The sequence below is a fragment of the Jaculus jaculus genome, chromosome 5 (assembly GCF_020740685.1).
Source record: "Jaculus jaculus isolate mJacJac1 chromosome 5, mJacJac1.mat.Y.cur, whole genome shotgun sequence".
Lineage (NCBI taxonomy): Eukaryota > Metazoa > Chordata > Mammalia > Rodentia > Dipodidae > Jaculus > Jaculus jaculus.
In genome coordinates, this window is record NC_059106.1 from 32812408 (window position 1) to 32833037 (window position 20630).

The 20630-nt window shown below is 41.0% G+C and overlaps 1 protein-coding gene across 1 annotated transcript in view; it reads right to left on the reverse strand.

Annotated features, from left to right (window-relative positions):
- Positions 1–4011: 4011 nt before the first annotated feature.
- Positions 4012–20630, reverse strand: part of Mastl (microtubule associated serine/threonine kinase like) — a 32913-nt gene continuing 16294 nt past the window's right edge. The window contains exons 7-12 of the mRNA XM_045149065.1: positions 18801–18919; positions 16497–17645; positions 15178–15316; positions 9398–9511; positions 8013–8114; positions 4012–4862 (exon numbers count right to left, since the gene is read on the reverse strand). Coding sequence (XP_045005000.1) covers positions 4705–4862; positions 8013–8114; positions 9398–9511; positions 15178–15316; positions 16497–17645; positions 18801–18919 — 1781 coding nt within the window. The 3' untranslated portion in view covers positions 4012–4704. The remainder of the gene's footprint in view (positions 4863–8012; positions 8115–9397; positions 9512–15177; positions 15317–16496; positions 17646–18800; positions 18920–20630) is intronic.

A 20630-nucleotide genomic window follows, 5' to 3' on the forward strand; every position in this document is an offset into this window, starting at 1 on the left:
GAGTGAGACCCTACCTCAAAAACCAAAAACCAAAAAGAAAAACAAAAAACAAATAACAAACAACAAAAAAACCCCCCTAATCCAAAGCTTATTGTGGAGGAGGTCACGAGCCTTAGGAGTATAATGCCTGACTAAATGCATATATTATACTTACCAAACTGCCCTGTAAGCACGTTTAAAAATATTTTATTTTTATTTATTTATTAACAGAGAAGGAGGGAGAGAGAATGGGCATGCTAGGGTCTCTAGCCACTGCAAACAAACTCCAGACACGTGTATCCTCTTGTGCATCTGACTTATGTGGCTCCTGGAGAATTAAACCTGGGTCCTTTGGCTTTGCAGCAAATGCCTTAACCACTAAGCCATCCCTCCAGCCCCCTGTAAGCACTTTAATTAACATTCATACACATATATTAATGCTACTCTCACTTTTGGTTAGAGAAGCTTCTCTTTTCAGATGGTGGTAACTACTGGGATGACCTAAAAGGCACAAGAATGCCAAGAAGTGACAGAGGAGTGTCCAGCACTGAAACATCTCTATCACACCCTCCAAGGCCTTCAGGGTCCATTGCAGAAGAGGTGGCAGAAAGAATGTAAGAGCCAAAGGGTAGGACTCCTTATAATGCAATTGTCCAGGCAGAAATTGGTGTTGATATCTATGACCTCACAGTGCCTAGCAATATTTTCACAAGACCCTCATAATAGGAGGAAAAGATGACATCAAAAAAGAGACTAGTTTGAGAGAAGGGGATATGATGGAGAGATTTGTGGAAGGGAAAGGAAGGAAATACCATAGTTTATTGTAAGTATGGAAGTTGTCAATAAAATAAAGGGGAGGGGTCACTCTGAGACTACACAGTGAATTCCATGCTAGGGCACAGTGAATTCAGCCTGGGCTAGAGAAAGACCCTATCTCAAAAGGGGGTGGGGGTGCTATCAAGAAGGGAGGTGAAGGGAAGAGAGGGGAGGACTTAAGGGGATGGTATTTTATATATATGTAAATAGATGCACAGATTACTGGGGGTGGAATGGCCTAAGTGAAGTCAGGGGAAGAGACTGAGTAAAGGAAGGGTGGGGAGGTTAATCAAAATTTAAGAGGGTGTGAATAAACCTCATGGAAACCTATGTTTTTGGACAATGACACACCCAGCAGCCATAAATTGTTACCAGGAAAATTTCATTAAAAAATAAAAAAAACTAGGGCTGGAGAGATGGCTTAGCAGTTAAGTGCTTGCCTGTGAAGCCTAAGGACCCCAGTTCAAGGCTCGATTCCCCAGGACCCATGTTAGCCATATGCAAAAGGGGGCACATGCATCTGGAGTTCGTTTGCAGTGGCTGGAAGCCCTGGTACACCCATTCTCTCCCCCCCCCCCCCGCCTCTTTCTCTGTCACTCTCAAATAAATAAATAAAGTAAAAAAAAAAAAAAATTTAAAAACTAGTAAAAAAAGAAAAGGGTTGGAGTGGTTAAAGAGCTTGCCGGCAAAGCCAATGGACCCAGGTTTGATTCCTCAGGACCCACATAAGACAGATGCACAAGGTGGCGCATGTGTCTGGAGTTCATCTGCAGCGGCTAAAGGCCTTGGTTTGTCCATTCTCTCTCTTTCTCAAGTAAATAAAAAAATAGTAAAATAAATAAGTAAAAATTTCAGTTCCAGAGTTGGGATACTTTCAGTGAGTTGTTGGCCAGAATGCCCCCAGAACATTACAGGCCACTGTGAAGGCTCTTGGTTTCCCACCAGGAATAGATGGGAAAACCCTATTGCTGAAGATTCCACATGCTTGGGCTCAAGGCCACTGAGAAGTCAAGCTGGAGCTGAGCTGAAAACCTCCCTGTGGAACAGCTGACAGAAAGCTGAAAAAAGCTGGGTGTGGTGGCGCACAGCTTTAATACCAGCACTCGGGAGGCAGAGGTAGGAGGATTGCCATGAGTTCGAGGCTACCCTGAGACTCCTTAGTGAATTCCAGGTCAGCGTGGGCTACAAAAAAAAAAAAAAAAAAAAAAGAAAGAAAAGCTGAAAAAAGCTATAATACATTACATGCAATTCAATGGGAGAGAAGTCATCAGTTGAGATAAATAGTGGACACTGCAAGCCTTAAATTGGGCCAACCAGGCCAACTGCCCCAATAAGCATTCCTCTTACAATTCACACTCATATATTAATGTTACTCTTACTTTTGGGTTAGAGAAGCTTCTCTTTCTGGATGATGATGACCTCTAGGATGACTCAAAAGGCACCATAGTGCTGAGAAGAAATGACGGAAGAGAGTGGGGTGTCCTGGCGCACGCCTTTAATCCCAGCACACGGGAGGCAGGTGGCAGAATTCAAGGCCACCCTGAGACTACATAGTGAATTCTAGATCAGGCTAAGTTACAGTGAGACACTCCTTCGAAAAACCAAAGTAAATAAGTGAATAAATGACAGAGGAGTACTCAGCAATGAAACATCTCTATCACACCCTCCAAGGCTCTGGGCCCATTGCAGAAGAGGTGGGGAATGAATGTAAGAGGCAAAGGAAGAGTAGGGCTGCTCACAACACACTCTTCCAGACACAAAAGAGCACGGATATCCATGACTTCGCAGTGCTTGGCACTACCTATACAGGACCCTCGTAATAGGAGGAAAAGATGATGACATCAAGAGAGACTAGTTGAGAGGACAGGATACGATGGAGAGTGGATTTTTGCAGGGGAAAGTGGGGGGATGGAGGGAATTACCATGGTTTATTGTCTATAATTATGGAAGCTGTCAAAAAAAAAAAAAAAGGCAATTAAGAAGCACAGAACATGGCCCAAGTTCTGGTCCCTCTACTTTCCTAGCTACAAGAAGGATGTAAATTCTCCTTCACTGGAGACAACTGTGTGATCAGCCCAGGGAACAGCAATGACCTCTAAGCAAAACCTTCCTCTGTATTCACCTTCCCATTTTCCCATCTGTGGAAGAACTGTCTGAGGCAGGAGGACCAATGTATGAAACCAACCTCAGCCACATAGCAATGTTACCACTCTTTGCCCCTGGCTTATGTGGGCAGTCTGGGCATTGAATCTTGATCAGCAGTCTTTGTAAGCAAGTGGCATTAACTTGTGAGCCATCTCCCTAGCCCTCTGAAAGTATTTTTAACATGGCAGAGCAGCAGTTTGAATCATTATGTTTGAGTCTAAAGGGTGTTTTCTTTCTACTCTTTGAGATTACTATAAAAGGATCATTGATATTCTTTGCTTTCACCTGAGAGAAATGTGACTCACACGAACATGTTAATAGAAGGGGTGACCATTAGGAACACTAGTCATTAGGAACACTAGTAACATAAGTTCAGTAAAACCATTCATCCATGGATCCAATTATATAACACTGGTTATAATGCTGTGTCTTTTATGCTGTTTCAAACTTACCTTTTTCAACTACATTATAACTAGGGCCTAGGATAATAATGGAAAAGTAGTCATGAAAACCAGTGTGCAAAAGGTATTTAATAAATTACTGTATTAGCAGAACACTTAACAATAATACATTTAAGCCTGAACTTTGCTCTTTTGAGAATATACTGAAAGCCTCAACTAATTTAAGATATGACCTGTGAGCCTGAATCTTAGTACATATACTTTGAAAAGAATGATGTCGATAGTCTACTTGTTACAGCTTCATTCATTAAGCAAAAGTAAATTATTATATATTAGGTCTGTCTTTGAAAATGCTGGAAATGGTAAGATCTAAAACATGAAATTTTCTATTACTGAACAGGCTGTTAAAGTTACTGTTAAAGTAACTCATACCAAGTCTTCCCAGTACTATTTAAAGAAATAGGTATTATAGAGGCAGAGGCAGGTGAAGCAGCATTTTTTTTTTTTGGTGCAGAGGACTGAGTCCAGGGTAGGCAAGCACTCATCCACTGAGATAAATCTCCAGCCCTCCCCCCCCCCAACTTTTTTTGAGGTAGGGTCTTGGTGTAGCCCAGACTGACCTGGAATTCACTATGAAGGCTTAGGCTGGCCTTGAACTCACAGTGACCCTCTGACTTCTGCCTCCTGAGTGCTGGGATTGAAGGCGTGCGCCACTATGCCTGGCTTTTCTTTTTGATTTATTTTTCTGAGATCTTACTATGTGGTTCTGGTTGGCCTACAGCTCAGTACGTAGACCAGGCTGGCCTTGAACTTGAAGCCATCCTCTTGCCTTTGCCTCCCAAGTATAAGGGTTACAGAAGGGTTACAGGTGTAATCCCAGCCTCAGCTATATTTCCGAGGCTACATGTTGTCTTAAATGACTGTCCTTGAAACCATTTTTACAGATAATCATGGGCAAGTAAATTCAATTCAGATGAAACGGTACATTTTAAAGATTATTTTAACACCCGATTGAATGGTGGACAGAAATCAACAGATAAGCAACAAGCTTGTGGCTCATTCTCTATCTATAGTGGTAGTGTCATTCTAGTTTACTAATACTTTAATCCTCATAAAGTGCTATGAATAAATAAGATGAAAAAAAAAAACTTTGAAGATTTATATACATTTTTAAGATTAAGATAAATTACTGATTATATTCCTTATAGCACTTTAACTCTGTAAAACCTGTTGCATACATTGATTAAAAGCTCATAGGCCCAGGTAAAATAATATTTTTATCCCTTTTGTAGATCAGTCTAGCAGTAAGGAACAAATAACTGAAGGTTATAGGACAGAGTTTGAGGAAAGGCATGTCTTCCTGTTACAGACTAAATCCAGATATGGTTAGGTGCTGAGCATTATTCCTGGCTTCAAAGTAGGATGTGTCTGTTTCATTGTCAGGCTGGGGTATGAAAGGCATGGCTTGATGCTGCAGATTTTCCCAGTCCACGTCACTGAAGAGAGGATGGCGCTTCAGCTCTTAGAGGGGAAGTACATAAAACAAAACAGAGTATTACGACACCATCACGTAAGCTCTGCTTTAAGGAATTAAAGAGAATGTCTCATACACTGCTCTGGCTCATGCTAGTCTCACAAACACTTAACATGTTGTCTTTTCACTGGACCACCTATATTGTCATGTGTGGTAGCTGCTTGTCTTATATGTGTCAACATGAGTGATGAGTCTAACTGAAGGGGCTCTTGAGGCTTTCATCTTCTCACACAATCCTTTACTTGGTGAAGAGTTTAGCCTACTACTTCCCTGATGAACCTTCTGGAGCCCTGGATCTCACACCATCAGTGCTCCAGTTCTCGTCTCAAGGCAGTTGTTAGCACTATCATGTCTCACACAATCTCTTCAGGATCTGACTGTTGAGATCACTGACAGCACTTAGGGCAGGGGACCATTTAGTACTGCAGCTACATCCAACATCTTTACACCACAGTACTGACGGTAAGATGTCAAACTGTCACCTGCCATCCTTATCTCCTACCTACTAGGATATAAAATATGCTCATTCATTTGACTAAACTGATCATTAATAGCTAGAAATAACTTCCCTGCTCTTTAATCCATCACTACTTTTTTTTTTTTTTTTTGGTGCTGGGAATGAATCCAGAGCCTTGCACATTTTAGGCAAGTTACTCTACCACTGACATAGCCAGTCTCAACCTTTCACTCCCCTTACCCTTTGGACAGAGTATTGCTCTGAACCCAGGCTGGCCTTAATGTGATGGCAATCTTCCTGCCTTAGTCTCCCACATGCTGGGATTACAGGTATAAGTCACAAATCTCAGATTCCAACCCTTCATTAAGAAAAAAAAAGAAAGGAAAAAAAAAGAAAAAAGAAAAAAGAAAAAAAGATTAAGCCAGGTGTGGTGGTGCATGCCTTTAATCCCAGCACTTGGGAGGCAGAGGTAGGAGCATTGCCATGAGTTCAAGGCCACCCTGAGACTATGTAGTGAATTCCAGGTCAGCATAGACTAGAGTGAAACCCTACCTCTAAAAACCAAAAAAAAAAAAAAAAAAAAGTTTCAGATTACAGTGTTAGTCTAATGTGTTGTGTTGTGTTTTGTTTTGTTTTGTTTTGAGGTAGAGTTCCCCTCTAACCTATCCTGGAATTCACTGTGTAGTGTCAGGGTGGACAGGTCCATGGAATTCACTATGTAGTGTCAGGGTGGACAAGTCCATGGAATTCACTATGTAGTGTCAGGATGGACAAGTCCATGGAATTCACTATGTAGTGTCAGGGTGGACAAGTCCATGGAATTCACTATGTAGTGTCAGGGTGGACAAGTCCATCCAGGATAGGTTAGAGGGGAACTCTACCTCAAAACAAAACAAAACAAAACAAAACAAAACAAAACAAAACAAAACAAAACAAAACAAAACACATTAGACTAACACTGTAATCTGAAACTTTTTTTTTTTTTTTTTTTTGGTTTTTAGAGGTAGGGTTTCACTCTAGTCTATGCTGACCTGGAATTCACTATGTAGTCTCAGGGTGGCCTTGAACTCATGGCAATGCTCCTACCTCTGCCTCCCAAGTGCTGAGATTAAAGGTGTGCACCACCACGCCCAGCTTTTGGTTTTTTGAGGTAGGGTCTCACTCTGGCCCATGCTGACCTGAAATTCACTATGTAGTCTCTGGGTGGCCTTGAACTCATGGTGATCCTCCTACCTCTGCCTCCCGAGTGCTGGTATTACAGGCGTGTGCCACCATACCTGGCCTTGAAACTTCTTAAAGCTATTGCTATTATGAATATGGCTAGAAAGAACATTAAATTTTAGACATTTTTATAAATAATCATTTATTTTTTCTCTCCTTTAAGTTAGCAATTACTTTTTCTTTTTCTTTTTTCCTCGAGGTAGGGTCTCGCTGTAGCCCAGGCTGACCTGAAATTCACTATGGAGTCTCAAGCTGTACTTGAACTCACAGATACTAGTGCACCTTAGTGGTTAAGGCACTTGCCTGTGAAGCCCAAGGACCAGGTTCAGTTCCCCAGCACCCATGTAAGCCAGATGCACAAAGTGGTGTATCTATCTGGAGTTCGTTTGCAGTGGATACAGGCTCTGGCATACCCATTCTCTCTATCTCTCTCTAATAAAATATATAATAAACTCTAACCTTTACTTTGTATCCTCTCACCCTGCTTTGTTTCCCCTCATAGTCCATGTGACTACATGACATTATGCTACAGCTGTCTTTGCTTCCATCTGTCTTCCTACTACAAAGTAAATTCCACTAACCATATGGTGCATCCCTTGGGTAGCCCCAGGGCCTGGAGAACATTACCAAACGCCCGTGTGTCCCTCAGCAGGTTCTTTACATCAACAAAATTATCTTATGAGAGGAACATAGTATGTGTTACTTGAAGCAATATGGAATTCAATATACATTTACTGATGAAATTAAACAGTAAGAAAGTATAGGACAAGAAGGTATTCATACACCCCTGCACTTGCTGGCTATCAGGTATGAGAAAGCCAATCTATTGACAGTAGGAGAGTGCTTCAGGTGCCTCCTAGAGGCTCACAGGACTCAGTGAGAAGACTGCAACTTCATTGCATGGAAGTGTTTTTTTTTTTTCAAAGGCAGAGAGTGAGAGCGAGAGAGCGAGAGAAAGAGAGAGAGAGAGAGAGAGAGATGCTCCAGGGCCTCTAGCCACTGCAAACAAACTCCAAATGCATGCACCACTTTGTGCATCTGCTTTACATGGGCACTGAGGAATTCAACCTAGGTCATCAGGCTTTGGAGGCAAATGCCTTAACCACTGGGCAATCTCTCCAACCTCTGCATTGAGTTTTAATGTAAAAATAAAGAAAAATATCCTAATGCATACTTAGAGGGCAGAAATAAATGGAATTATCTTTTTACCATTAAACAGTCATATTAGCGAGGGTACTAAAACTTGATTTCAATTACTATCTGGAAGGAGTCAAAAGTCAAAGAAGCCAGGCATGGTGGTGTATGCCTTTAATCCCAGCACTTGGGAGGCAGAGGTAGGAGGATTACTGTGAGTTTGAGGCCAGCCTGAGACTACACAGCGAATTCCAGGTCAGCCTGAGCTACAGCGAGACCTACCTCAGGGGGAAAAAAAAAGTCAAAGAGTTTGACAAAGACTTACCTTTCATTCCAGCTCTCTTTTTATCATCAATGGTTAAAAGTATTTCCATTGCACTTTGAGCATTATCAGATAACTTTTCTTCACCTTCTGGCCAAGGGATATCTATTATACAAAGATTCAAATAAATTGCTCATCACTGCTTAACTATGTAAGAGATAAATGAATTTTTTTTCATCTAAGGGATGGAATCCAGGGTCTGTGCATGCTACATAAGTGTTCTACTTCTCGCTCTCTCTTTATTTTTATTTTTATTTTTTGGTTTTTTGAGGTAGGGGCTCACTCTAGTCCAGGCTGACCTGGAATTCACTATAGAGTCTCAGGGTGGCCTCAAACTTGCAGCGATCCTCCTACTTCTGCCTCCCAAGTGCTGGGATTAAAGGCGTGTGCCACAATGTCCGGCTAAGTGCTCTACTTCTGAACAAGATTCCCAATCCTGATTGCTGAAGACTCCACATACTTGGGCTGCAAGGCCACTGGAGTTGAGCTGAAAACCTCCTCCATGTAGACCAGCTGACAGAAACCTGAAAAAAGTCACGCTGCATGCAGTTCAATGGGAGAAAGAGATACCACCAGTGAAGATACTCAACAGTGGACACTGCAAGCCTTATAATTGGCCAACCAAGCCAAATGAACCAACGGGTGCAATAGTGGCACGTCTGTCATGGTGGAAACCAACTGCCCTCCAATTGGACTGGAGGCCCACTCCAAGGGAGGCAATACATCTCTGATACTGAAAACTTAAAACAGGGGTTGTCATGAGCCCTAGGGGTGTAACATCTGCTGATGTCTGGATAAGTGTATATACTATGCTTATCAAATTGCCAGTAAGCACTTAATATTCATACCCTTATATTAATACTACTCTCACTTTGGGTAGAGAATCTTCTTTTCAGATGGCAGTGACCTTGGGACGACTCAGAAGGTATCATGGTGCTGGAAAGAAGTGACTAGAATACCAAGTAACATCTCGATCACACCTTCCAAGGCTCAGGGTCTAATGTGGAAAAGGTGGCAAAAAGAATATAAGAGCCAAAGGAAGGGTAGGACTCCTTACAATGTGCTCCATCCAGACATAAAATGGCCTTGATATCCATGACCTCATAGTGCCTGACACTACCTACATAAGACTATCATAAGAGGAGGGGAAGATCATGACATCAAAATAAAAGAGAGACTTACTGAGGATGGGGAGGGGATATGATGGAGAATGGAATTTCAAAGGGGAAAAGAGGGGAGGGGAGGGGAGGGAGAGTATTACCATGGGATATTTTTTATAATCATGGAAAAATGTTTTAAAAACTTGAGAAAAAATAAAATGATTAAAAAAAAAAAAAAAAAAAGGATCCCCAATCCTGAAACTATCTTAGCAGAAGAAAAATAATCACCTCTTTTTAGAATATTCTGGAATACTTGGTGTGGTGTTTCATCATTGAAAGGGGGAATTCCTGTCAGAAATTCAAATAAGCAGACTCCAAGTGCCCACCAGTCAACTGCAGGACCTGTAATTTAAGAGGCAATAAGCTGAACTTGCAAGCATTTCCTACAAGTATCTTAGCAATTAAGGTGCCTGTCTGCGAAGCCTAAGAACCCAGGTTCGATTCCACAGAACCTACCTAAGCCAAATGCACAAGGTGGTGCATGTGTCTTTGTTTGCAGAGGCTAAAAGTCTTGGCATGCCCATTCTCTCTCTCTCTCTAATAAATAAATAAACAAAAATTAAAAGAAAAACCCAGGAGGTAAAAATAAAGTAGCTAGTAGCTCGTAGCTAGGTTCATTGCATTAAAACTATAGGTGTTCAAAAAACTGATGGCTCAGTGTGGTTGAAGGCATTGGCTTACGAATTCTACCTGGGATCAGTTTTCTAGAAACCACATAAAGCCATATGCAGAGTGGCACATGTGTCTAGAGTTTGTCTGCAGCAGCTAGAGGCCCTAGTGTGCCCACTCTCTCAAATAAATATATAAAAACATTTTTTAATATTATGAGTTCAGCCTGGTGTGGTAGTGCACCCCTTTAATCCCAGCACTGGGGAGGCAGAGGTAAGAGGATTGCTGTGAGTTCAAGGCCACTCTGAGATTACATAGTTAATTCCAGCTCAGCCTGGGCCAGAGTGAGACTCTACCTCAAAAAACCAAAAATAAATAATAATAATAATAAAATTGTTTTAAAAAATTATGAGTTCAGGGCTGGAGGGATGACTTAGCAGTAAGGCATTTGCCTGCAAAGACAAATGACCCAGGTTCAATTCCCCAGGATCATGTTAGCCAGATAAAATGGCACACACATCTGGAGTTCGTTTGCAGTGGCTGGAGGCCCTGGCATGCCCATTCTCTCTCCCTCTTTCTCTGTCAAATAAATAAATAAAAATAAAATATTTTAAAAAATTATGAGTTCAAGCCGGGTATAATGGTGTATACCCATAATCCCAGCACTCGGGAGCCTGAGACTTGAGACCCTGAGTTCAAGGTCAGCCTTGGCTACACAACAAATTCCATTACAGCTTCGGATATATGATAAGATCCTCAAAAATCTAAAACCATGGGGCTGGAGAGATAGCTCAGTAGTTAAAGGTACTTGTTTGCAAAGCCTGAAGACCTGGGTTCGAGTTCCCAGTACCCATGTATAGACAGATGCACAAAGTGGCACATGTGCCTGGAGTTCATTTATGGTGGCAGGAAGCCTTGGCATGCCCATTCTCTGTCTTTCTGCCTCTTGCTTTTTCTTTCAAATAAATAAATATTAAAAATCAAGTGGGGAGGGAGGGAATTACCATGGGATATATTTTGTAATCATGGAAAATGTTAATAAAAATTTTAAAAAAATCAAAACAAAACAAAAACACATCATACAGACTGGAGATGGCTTAGCAGTTAACAGTGCTTGCTTGCAAAACCTGATGGCCTGAGTTCAACTCCCCAGTACTCAGGTAAAGCCAGATATACAGAATGGCACATGTACCTTTGTTTGCAAAGTCAAGGCCCTGGAATGTCCATCTCCTCTCTTTCTGCTTACAAATAGATAAATGTAAATATTAAAAATAAACAAACAAAAACCAAACCACACTTCCACATGAGCTAATTTCACTATCACTAAGTATTGTGCCAGATATAAATGATACAAAGATGATTAAAATAAAATTCTTTTCCTAAGAATATAACATCATACTCTGTGAGAGATGATACAGATAATTTTTAAATATTTTATTTAATTATTTGAGAGAGATAGGTATAGCGAGAGAATGGACGTGCCAGAGCCTCTGGCCACTGCAAAGTAACGCTAGACACATGTGCTACCTTGTGCATTTGGCTTACATGGGCACCAGGGAATTGAACCTGGGTCCTTAAGCTTTGCAGGCAAGTGGCTTAACCACAAAGCCATCTCTCTAGCTCAATACAGATATATATTTTTTTTGTTTTGGTTTTTTTGAAGTAGGGTCTTGCTGTATCCCAGGCTGATCTGGAATTCACTATGTAGTCTCAGGGTGGCCTTGAACTCACAGCAATCCTCTGTCCTCTGCCACCCGAGTGCTGGGATTAAAGGCCTGTAATACCTTGCTTGGCTTCCAATACAGATCATTTTAACATTGTATTAAAAGCTGAAATAAAAATATGCACAAGAATGTACAAGAAATTCAGCGCGGTTGAGGAGTAAGACCATGGAGGCCATCTGGGAGGGAACAGTTGGGTCTCAAGCCTGTGGCTTAGCCGAGGCAGCTACATGTCTCAATAAAATAGTGGCAAGATATTATCTTAAACAATCTTTAAATCTGAATGTTAAAAAATTCAGTACTCCTTTCAAGTTATATCCTAAATTAGAGATTAGAATATAGGAGAAACAGACTAGTAAATTTGCGACTCAGCAAAAGGGACCTAACAAGGATCAGTGGCGCACATTTGTCACCCAGCACTTGGGGGCTGAGGTAAGAACTCTAACCTACAAGTTCAAGGCCAGCTTGGACTACGTGGTAAGGCTTTGCATCAAAACAAAAAGTAGCCAAGGCTCATAGGACTTTCTTGCTTTGGCTAATAAAAGAAAGGAGAACTTGGCTGGGTATGGTGGCACATGCCTTTAATCCCTGTACTCCTGAAGCAGGAGGAAGAGGATCATGGCCATGACTACAAGGACAGGCTGAGACTACAGAGTGAATTCCACCCAGGTCAGTCTCAGCTAGAGCGAGGTCCTATCTCTCTCTCTCTCTCTCTCTCTCTCTCACACACACACACACACCACACACACACACACACACACACACAAAAGAATTTTAAGGATGAGGACGTGGCTCTGAGTAAAGCATCTACCTAGTAAGCCAAAGGTTCTGGGTTTGACATGTAGCATTGCAAAAGAAGAAAAAAGAAATGAAGTATGTTTATTTCAATGCTTAACATTACATTTTTTAACTTTTTTGTTTCATGTTTATTTATTTATTTGAAAGTGACAGGCAGAGAGAGAGTCAGATAGAGAGAGAGAGAATGGGCGTTACAGGGCCTCCAGCCTCTGCAAATGAACTCTAGACACATGTGCCCCCTTGTGCATCTGGCTAACGTGGGTCCTGGGGAATCAAGCCTCGAACCGGAGTCCTTAGGCTTCACAGGCAAGCGTTTAACCGCTAAGCCATCTCTCCAGCCCTGCTTAACATTATTAACAACAGTTACTAAGTACTTCCAATGGAGACAGGGAACAGAGAAAGCAAGCTGGATTAATAAATCTACTGTTCAGTTGGGCGTGGTGGCACAAACCTTTAATTCCAGCACTCAGGAGGCAGAGGTAGGAGGATCACCATGAGTTTGAGGACAGCCTGAGACTACACAGTGAATCCTAGGTCAGTTTAGGCTAGAGTGAGACCCTACCTCAAAAAACAGAACAATAACAACAAAAACCCACTGTTTAGACATGGTCTTGCTATGTATTCCAGTCAGGCTTGGAATTAGCTATATAGCTAAAGTGCCTTGAACTCATGATCCTCCTGCCTCATCTTTCTAAGTGCTGGGATTGCAGATCTGCATTATTAAATTTACAAGTCCAGCTTTTACATTCACTTGAAATATCAACAGAATGCTGAGTAGGCAGTTTCTGACTATGTGTCTGTGTTTAGAAAAAGTCCGCATTATGGAATCAGTGATATGGTGATATTAAGTCAAGTCATGGAAGGGATGAGATTTACAGGGAATGTGCATGAGAAGGAAGCTTGAAGAACTTCTATTCAGTCTTCTTTATCTACTGGTTTCTGCATGCATATTCAAGCAAATATAGCTAGCAAACATCTGGATAAAACTTGTGCCTGAACTGAACTTGTAGTCTCCTCCCCTTTATTAAACCCTAAAAAATACAGCTTAAGAACTACTCACCTAACATTTACATTGCAGTCAATGGTATACGCAGGTAAGTTACAGTATATGGGAGAATGTGCTGAGTTGCATGTAAGTACTGTCGTTCTTCTATGTCAGGGACTTGAGCATATTTGGTATGTAGGGAGTTCAAAGGGGCAGCAAGTTCTCTGTATAATGAGACATCGCTATACTTGGGAGACAAAGTAAGGAACCTAAGTAAAATTGAACCGAGATTGGTAGATTTGGCAATATGGACCTAAAAAAAAATAACGGGGTGTGGTGGTACACACCTTTAAAAACAGTACCCAGGAGGCAGAAGTAGGAGGATCCTGTGAGTTCAAGGCCACCTTGGGACTACAGAACGAGTTCCAGGATAGCTTAGGCTAGAGTGAGACCCTATCTGGGGGGGGGGGGGAGTATTTACTTATGGGAATGGGGGAGGGAAGTAATTAACATATTAAGGCCTCTTGCCACTGCAAACGAACTCCAGATTCATGTGCAAACTCCAGACTCATGTGTGTACTGGAAATGGAACCCTTCCACTAGGCTTTGCCAGCAAGCACCTTTAACCACTGAGGCATCTCCCCAGTCCTCCAAAACTTCTGAAATAAACTTTAACTCTACTTCATACTGGCTTATGCTGAAAATCTTCTACTTTTTACTTGCTCATGTGTGCACGTATGCTCACGGCAGGGTCTCTTGCCACTGCAAGCAAACGTCAGATGCTTGTTCTACTTTTTGCAACTGACTTTATGTGGGTACTTGGAAATGGAACCTGGGCTGGTAGCCTTTGCAAGCAAGTGCCTTTTAACCACTGAGCCATCCCCCCAGGTCCCCTGAAATCCTTTTCTGCAACGAGGCCAAGGATCTGGCTTCACTTGAGTCAAGGTCCCTAAAAGGTTAAGGGAACTCCTCAGGTGGTATCCCGGAGCAGTGTCTCCATCCCTGCTCCTGCTGACATCTGGGCCAGACTGACAACATGTACAACAGAGCTGCAGAGGTAGTTCCGTGGTAAAGTACCTGCCTACGCACACCCAAGGTCCTGGTTTTGATTAGCACCACAAATCAAATACATGTTTGTACATGTATGCAAATATTAGAGAAGGCCAAGTACAAATAGCTACATTCCCTTCAGGATTTATTGTATTTTATTTTATTTTTTGTTTTGTGAGGTAGGGTCTTGCTCTAGCCCAGGAATTCACTATGTAGTTCAGGGTGTCCTCAAACTCTCAGTGACCCTCTTACCCCTGAGTGCTGGGATTAAAGGCGTGTACCACCACACCTGGAAGGACTTATTTATTAAAAATTTATTTATTTAAAGTGGGGGGGGAGAGGGAGAGGGGGAGGGAGGAAAAGAATGGGCATGCCAGGGCCTCCAGCCATTGCAAACAAACTCAGATGCATGTGCCCCTTGTGCATCTGGCTTCTGTGGCTCCTAGGGAATCAAACCTGGGTCCTTTGGCTTTGCAGGCAAACGCCTTAACTGCTAAGCCATCTCTCCAGCCAGGATTTATTTGTTTTTATTAAAAGAGACTTCTTGTTAATTTCCTGCAATCAATGGGCAGAGTATGTCATGAGCTCCTCTCGTTTCACACAGGTGATCTAAGCATTAAAGAAATCTGAAACAGGGCTGGAGAGATGGATTTGCACTGGCACTGGAGTTCCTTTGCAGTGGCTAGAAGCCTTCTGTGTCTGCCCCTCTCTCTCAAATAAATAAATAAAAATTAACAAACAACAAAGAAATATTAAAAAAAAAAAAAAGAAATCTGAAACAATTTAACCTTAAGGGGCAATGTAGCAATAGGTAACAATTCAAAAGCTGCATGTGCATGTATTACCGTGGGCGGTGCCAAGTAAGAGCTCAGGCGCCAGGTAGTCTGGGGTTCCTAGAATTCTCCCATCATCCACTGGGGCTGCCCCTCTTCTTACACTCTTGGGAGTTCGGTATGAAGTTCCTGACTTGACCTGATTTGGAGTCTGCAAATTGAAAAGCAATTTAAGAGATGGCACATATCGTAATTTCTTCTACAGTGACTAGAACCAAGCACTGAAGCAGCAACAGAAAGCCAGACCATGGGTGGTGGGGCCTAAGAGATGTACTCAAATCCTTCCCAGGGATTTGACACATACTAGTCAGTTAGGAAAATGCCTTTTAGGTAATAAAGCTCAATGGCCTTGATACATCAATGATTTCAGCATATGACCTGGACATAAATGTAACAATGGGAAAATACAAAAGAAATTTTCTGGTTTTCTTTTAATTTGAGATAGTTTTGCTATGTGCATTAGCCCAAGCTAGTCTTAAACTCAAGATATTTTTTTCCCAATGGTGAGCTGAGGCATGAATCATCATAGCCACAGGAAAACTTACTGACAGATTGGGTTAATACAAAGTTTAAGAACAGATATTGAGAAGGTTGTGGCTGACAAATGAATGAAATTAAGACAATCTGTAAGATAAACTAAACATAAATTAGTTCTTGTACTAAGTGGCATTTAAAAAGTTTAATGATGCCAGTCATGGTAGTGCACGCCTTTAATTCCCATCACTCGGGAGGCAGAGGTAGGAAGATGGCTGTGAGTTCACAGCCAGCCTGGGACTTCAGAGTGAGCTCCAGGGCTAGAGTGAGACTCTACTTCAAAAAAAAAAAAGGTCAAACAAACAAAAATCCCCAGAATAATAAATATGCTATGTGGTGGCACGTGCCTGTAATCCCAGCACTCCGGAGGCAGAGGCAGGAGGAACACCTGATAGCGGCCAGCCTGGGACTACATAGTGAATTCCAGATCAACCTGTGCATGAGTGAGACTTTACCTTGAAAATCCCAAACCAAGAAACAAACAAACAAAAACTCCTATTTTAAATAATCTTATACTTTTCAGCATGAAAATTCACAACAATTCATAGATTTGATTCTTTTTTTTTTTTACTTAATTCTTATTTTATAAATAAATTAAAATTTTTTTTTTGAGGTAGGATCTTGCTCTAGTTCAGGCTGACCTGGAATTCACTATGTAGTCCCCAGCTGACCTTGAACTTACATGGATCCTTCTGACCCCTGCCTCCAGAGTCTAGATGAGGCATACATTTGTCTTCAGTTTGTCCCCCCACACCCCTAAAATCCAAAGGCTGAAATGTTAAAAAGTTATAATATACCTGATGTGGCATATAGGCTCTTCCTTTCTTCATAGGGGTTATAGCCATGGGATATGAGCCACTATATGCGGATGAAATATCCATCGTCTCTAAAGAAGCAATGCTCATTTTGGATGGATCGGAGTTAGTGGATGCATTAATATGACTGCTGAAACTTCGAAAAGCTACAGCATTTCTCTTTGAGAGGGTTAACATTTTTACCATCTTTGGAGGAGCTAACATTTGGTTACTGTCTTGGAAACCAGGGTGCCAATCATCTTTGGGTAGGGAACTTTCTAGGCAGTTTGGTGATAAAATACTTGATTCATTATTTGATTCTTCAACGTGTGATTCCTCAAAAGAGGAGTCCTTGATGCTTTTGTCTGGATCAAAGGACTGTCTTTCTAATGAGCTTTCCATTATGGAAATCCCAGGGAGAGATGAATCTGAGTCCATATAAAGAGTTTCAGGAGCTTTTTCTTCATCAGAGCAAACAAGATGAGAACCAAGACAGTCCATCTTACTAGTCATTTCACAATCTTCATCCAGCTCAGACATCAGGTTTTTTGCTACCATTGGTGTACATAATTTTTTTGGTGTTTGTTTCTCAGCAAGATAATGGACAACATTCTCCTTATTAGCACAGTCATTCTGATGACTTCTGTACACTGAAAGCTTAAGATTTTGGACTTCAGTAGTCATGCCTGTAGCTTGATTTGTATAGGAATGGCTCATTTCATCACTGTGCTTGAATTCTTGGACACAGTTCTTCTTACTTTGTGTAATATCCAGACAGGGACTAGAGTCTACCAACTGAAAGTTTCTTTTTAAGTTTCTTTGCCCAAGGTGTTCTTCAGACACATCACTAGAATTCACAATCCAGGGATCTGACTGACGGGAACCAGACTGTCTTAGGCCAATAGCCAGGTGCTCACTATTTGCACCCACTTCTCTTGCTTCCCAAGAAACCTCCTCAGAGAAGCATTTCTTAGGAAGGTTTACATAAGAGCTTCCAGTGTCAGGAATGGCACTGCTGTCATGAATGGGAGAAAGGGCTAACTCCAGATCCTTCTGGTGGAAACTTTTGGCCTCAAAGCCATTTGTAGATTTTGTACCTAACATTTCAATCGCATTCCAACTCATTGTAGAGCCTGATGCCTTGTCACTTTCCTACAAGGGGGAAAATACTATTTTTAGTTATATAAAGCTGAGATTCTTTGATTTTCTGATCTACAACTACCTACATCAGATAAGTAACCCCATAAAGTACTATGAGATCTGCTCTTGTTTTCAAATTGAATAAAAGTATGGTAATAAAAAAGGATGCTAGTATAAGCTTTTTACTTTGAATAAGTCAGTGGTTAAAATTTTAAATCAACTATGTTCTAGTACTTAAGTGAAATGTACTACACATTAAACAAGACAAACAGGGATTATGTTTAGACAAATTTTAGAGTAAATCTATGTTATATACATTATCATTATGCAATGGAGGTAAGGCAATTCTGTTGTAAACTACAAAATGCAAGGGCTTCAAATCTAGTCACAAAAAATTATAGACCAAAACAGCTGGGTGTGGTGGTGCACGCCTTTAATCCCAGCACTAGGAAGGCAGAGGTAAGAGGATCACTGAGAGTTTGAAGCTACCCTGAGACTACGTAGTGAATTCCAGGTCATCCTGGGCTACAGTGAGACCCTACCTCAAAAACAAAAAAACAAAAAATTATAGACCCGAAATATCACTGAAGCAATAAAACCAGAATTGCAGGAAATAACATCCATTGTTGAAGCTGGAGATGTGGTTCAGTGATATAGCACTTGCCATTAAAGCCCTGCATTCAATTATGAACAACACAAAAATAAATTAACTCATTAATAAAAAACAATAAAGTCCATTAGCAATAGGATTAACTGATGATGCATTGTTAAGAAAATGCCTGTTTGCTTTTTTATGTAGTAAGGTTCATAAATCCAGATTGGCCTTAGATTCACTATATAGCAGAGGATGACTCTGTATTTCTGATCTTTCTGCTTCTACTTCCCCACAGCTGGGATTACAGGCCTCTACTACCACACCCAGTTTATGTAGTGCTGGAGATTGGACCCACAGCTTCCTGCATGCTAGGCAAACATCCTACTAAATGAGATACATTTCCAGGCCAACAAAATGCTTTTCTTGGAAACTGAATTGAAATATCTGTACATCCTTAAGAACTCAAAGGCTGTACTGCGAACTGATGCATGATGAGCAGGTGTTTTATAAGACTCAGTATGGACCCTCAGCAATCTCTGACAGTGCCTACTTGTGATGTATAAATGTCAAACTTTAGTAACGATCATTAACTTATTATTACTACAATTCACTGATTTGCTGGCACAGAAACTGACAAACTTGTGGATGAGTACAAGGTTATCAGAGGGTCCCTTCTGGTCCACTGTCACTTCTGATCACAAAGGGAACTGCCATGCAACCTGATCACTGTATTCCTTGGGTGTGAAGTGAAAAAGAAGGTAAAGCTATACATAGATTAAGATAGTATTCAGTGCTGAAGAGATCACTTAGCAGTTAAGACACTTTTCTGTGAAGCCTGAGGACCCCAGAGCCCATGTAAAGCCAGATACACAAGGTGGTACATGCATCTGAAATTCGTTTGCAGTGGCTGGAGGCCCTCGCATGAACATTCTCTGTCTCTTTTCCCTCTCTCAAATAAATAAAAATAAACTTCTAAAAAAAAAATTATTCAACATGGTTTCCAGAAAATGAAAAGAGGGATGATAAATTACTAAGGGGACTGGAAGGTGGCTTAGCATTAAAGGCACTAGCTTGCAAAGTCTACTGGCCTGGGTTTAAGTCCCCAGGACCTATGTAAAGCCAGATGCACAAGGTAATGCATGCATTTGGAGCTTGTTTGCAGTCCTGGTGCACTGACACAGTTGCTTTGTCTCTCGTAATAGAAATTTAGATATCTGTACACCTGGGCATGGTAGCATACACCTTTAATCCCAGCACTCAGGAGGCAGAGGTAGGAGGATCACTATGAGTTTGAGGCTACCCTGAGACTACATAGTGAATTCCAGGTCAGCCTGGGCTAGAGTGAGACCCTTCCTTGAAAAACAAACAAAAAAGTAGATTTCTGAGAGTAAGAAGCTAATGTAATCTCAATTATTTAACCTGATACAAGATTTAGTCTAATTTTATTAATACTCCATGAAGAACTTACTATAATTTTTATGTTATAGTTCCTACCACCCTTATTTACTAACATCAGTAACTTAAAAAAAAAACTATTTATATATTTATCTGAGAGAGAGAGAGAGAGAGAGAAAGTAAGTATGTGCATGCCAGGTTCTCCTACCTCTATGAACTCCAGACTCATGAATCACTTTCTGTGTCTGGTTTTACGTGGGTAGTGGAGAATCAAATCTGGGCCATCAGACTTTGCAAGCAAGCACCTTTGACCACTGAACAATCTCTCCAGTTCACCATTAATAACCTTTATAAAAAGCAAGAACAATATATAAACTAAGAAAAGTACTTTTAAGTATATCCATTCACTTTTCTAGCAATTTCCTCAAAACACACACTTGTAAAGATATACTCATATTAACTTTGGGGTCTAGAAGGTTAGTTCTGAAGAGTGACCTTGTTTTTTTTTTTTGGCTTTTCAAGGAAGGGTCTCACTTTAGCTCAGGCTGACTTGGAATTCACTCTGTAGTCTTAAGGTGGCCTCAAACTCATGGTGATCCTCCTACCTCTGTCTCCCTAGTGCTAGGACTAAAGGCGTGTGCCACCATGCCCGGCTTGAGTTACCATTGTATTAGATAAGAAACTCATGGTGAGCAGTATAGAAGGAGGTAGTACAAGTTTTAAAATGGTCTGTGTTTATAAAAACACATAAAACTCCGCAATAAGATAATCACTTTATCATGGAAGGGAATTTAAAAAAAGGCTACCTGGATACTTAGAAGCCAAACATTTATTTACTATCTGTTTACTACAATTACTTAATTACTTGTTACCTGTCAAACATGAAGTTCACAACTGAATGAGAAATAGTTCAAAAAGAATTTGATAGAATATTCAGGAAGATGAAAACTGTTTATAATGCTCAAACTGTGACTCATGTTACAATTTCATTTTTCCATAGGATTTAT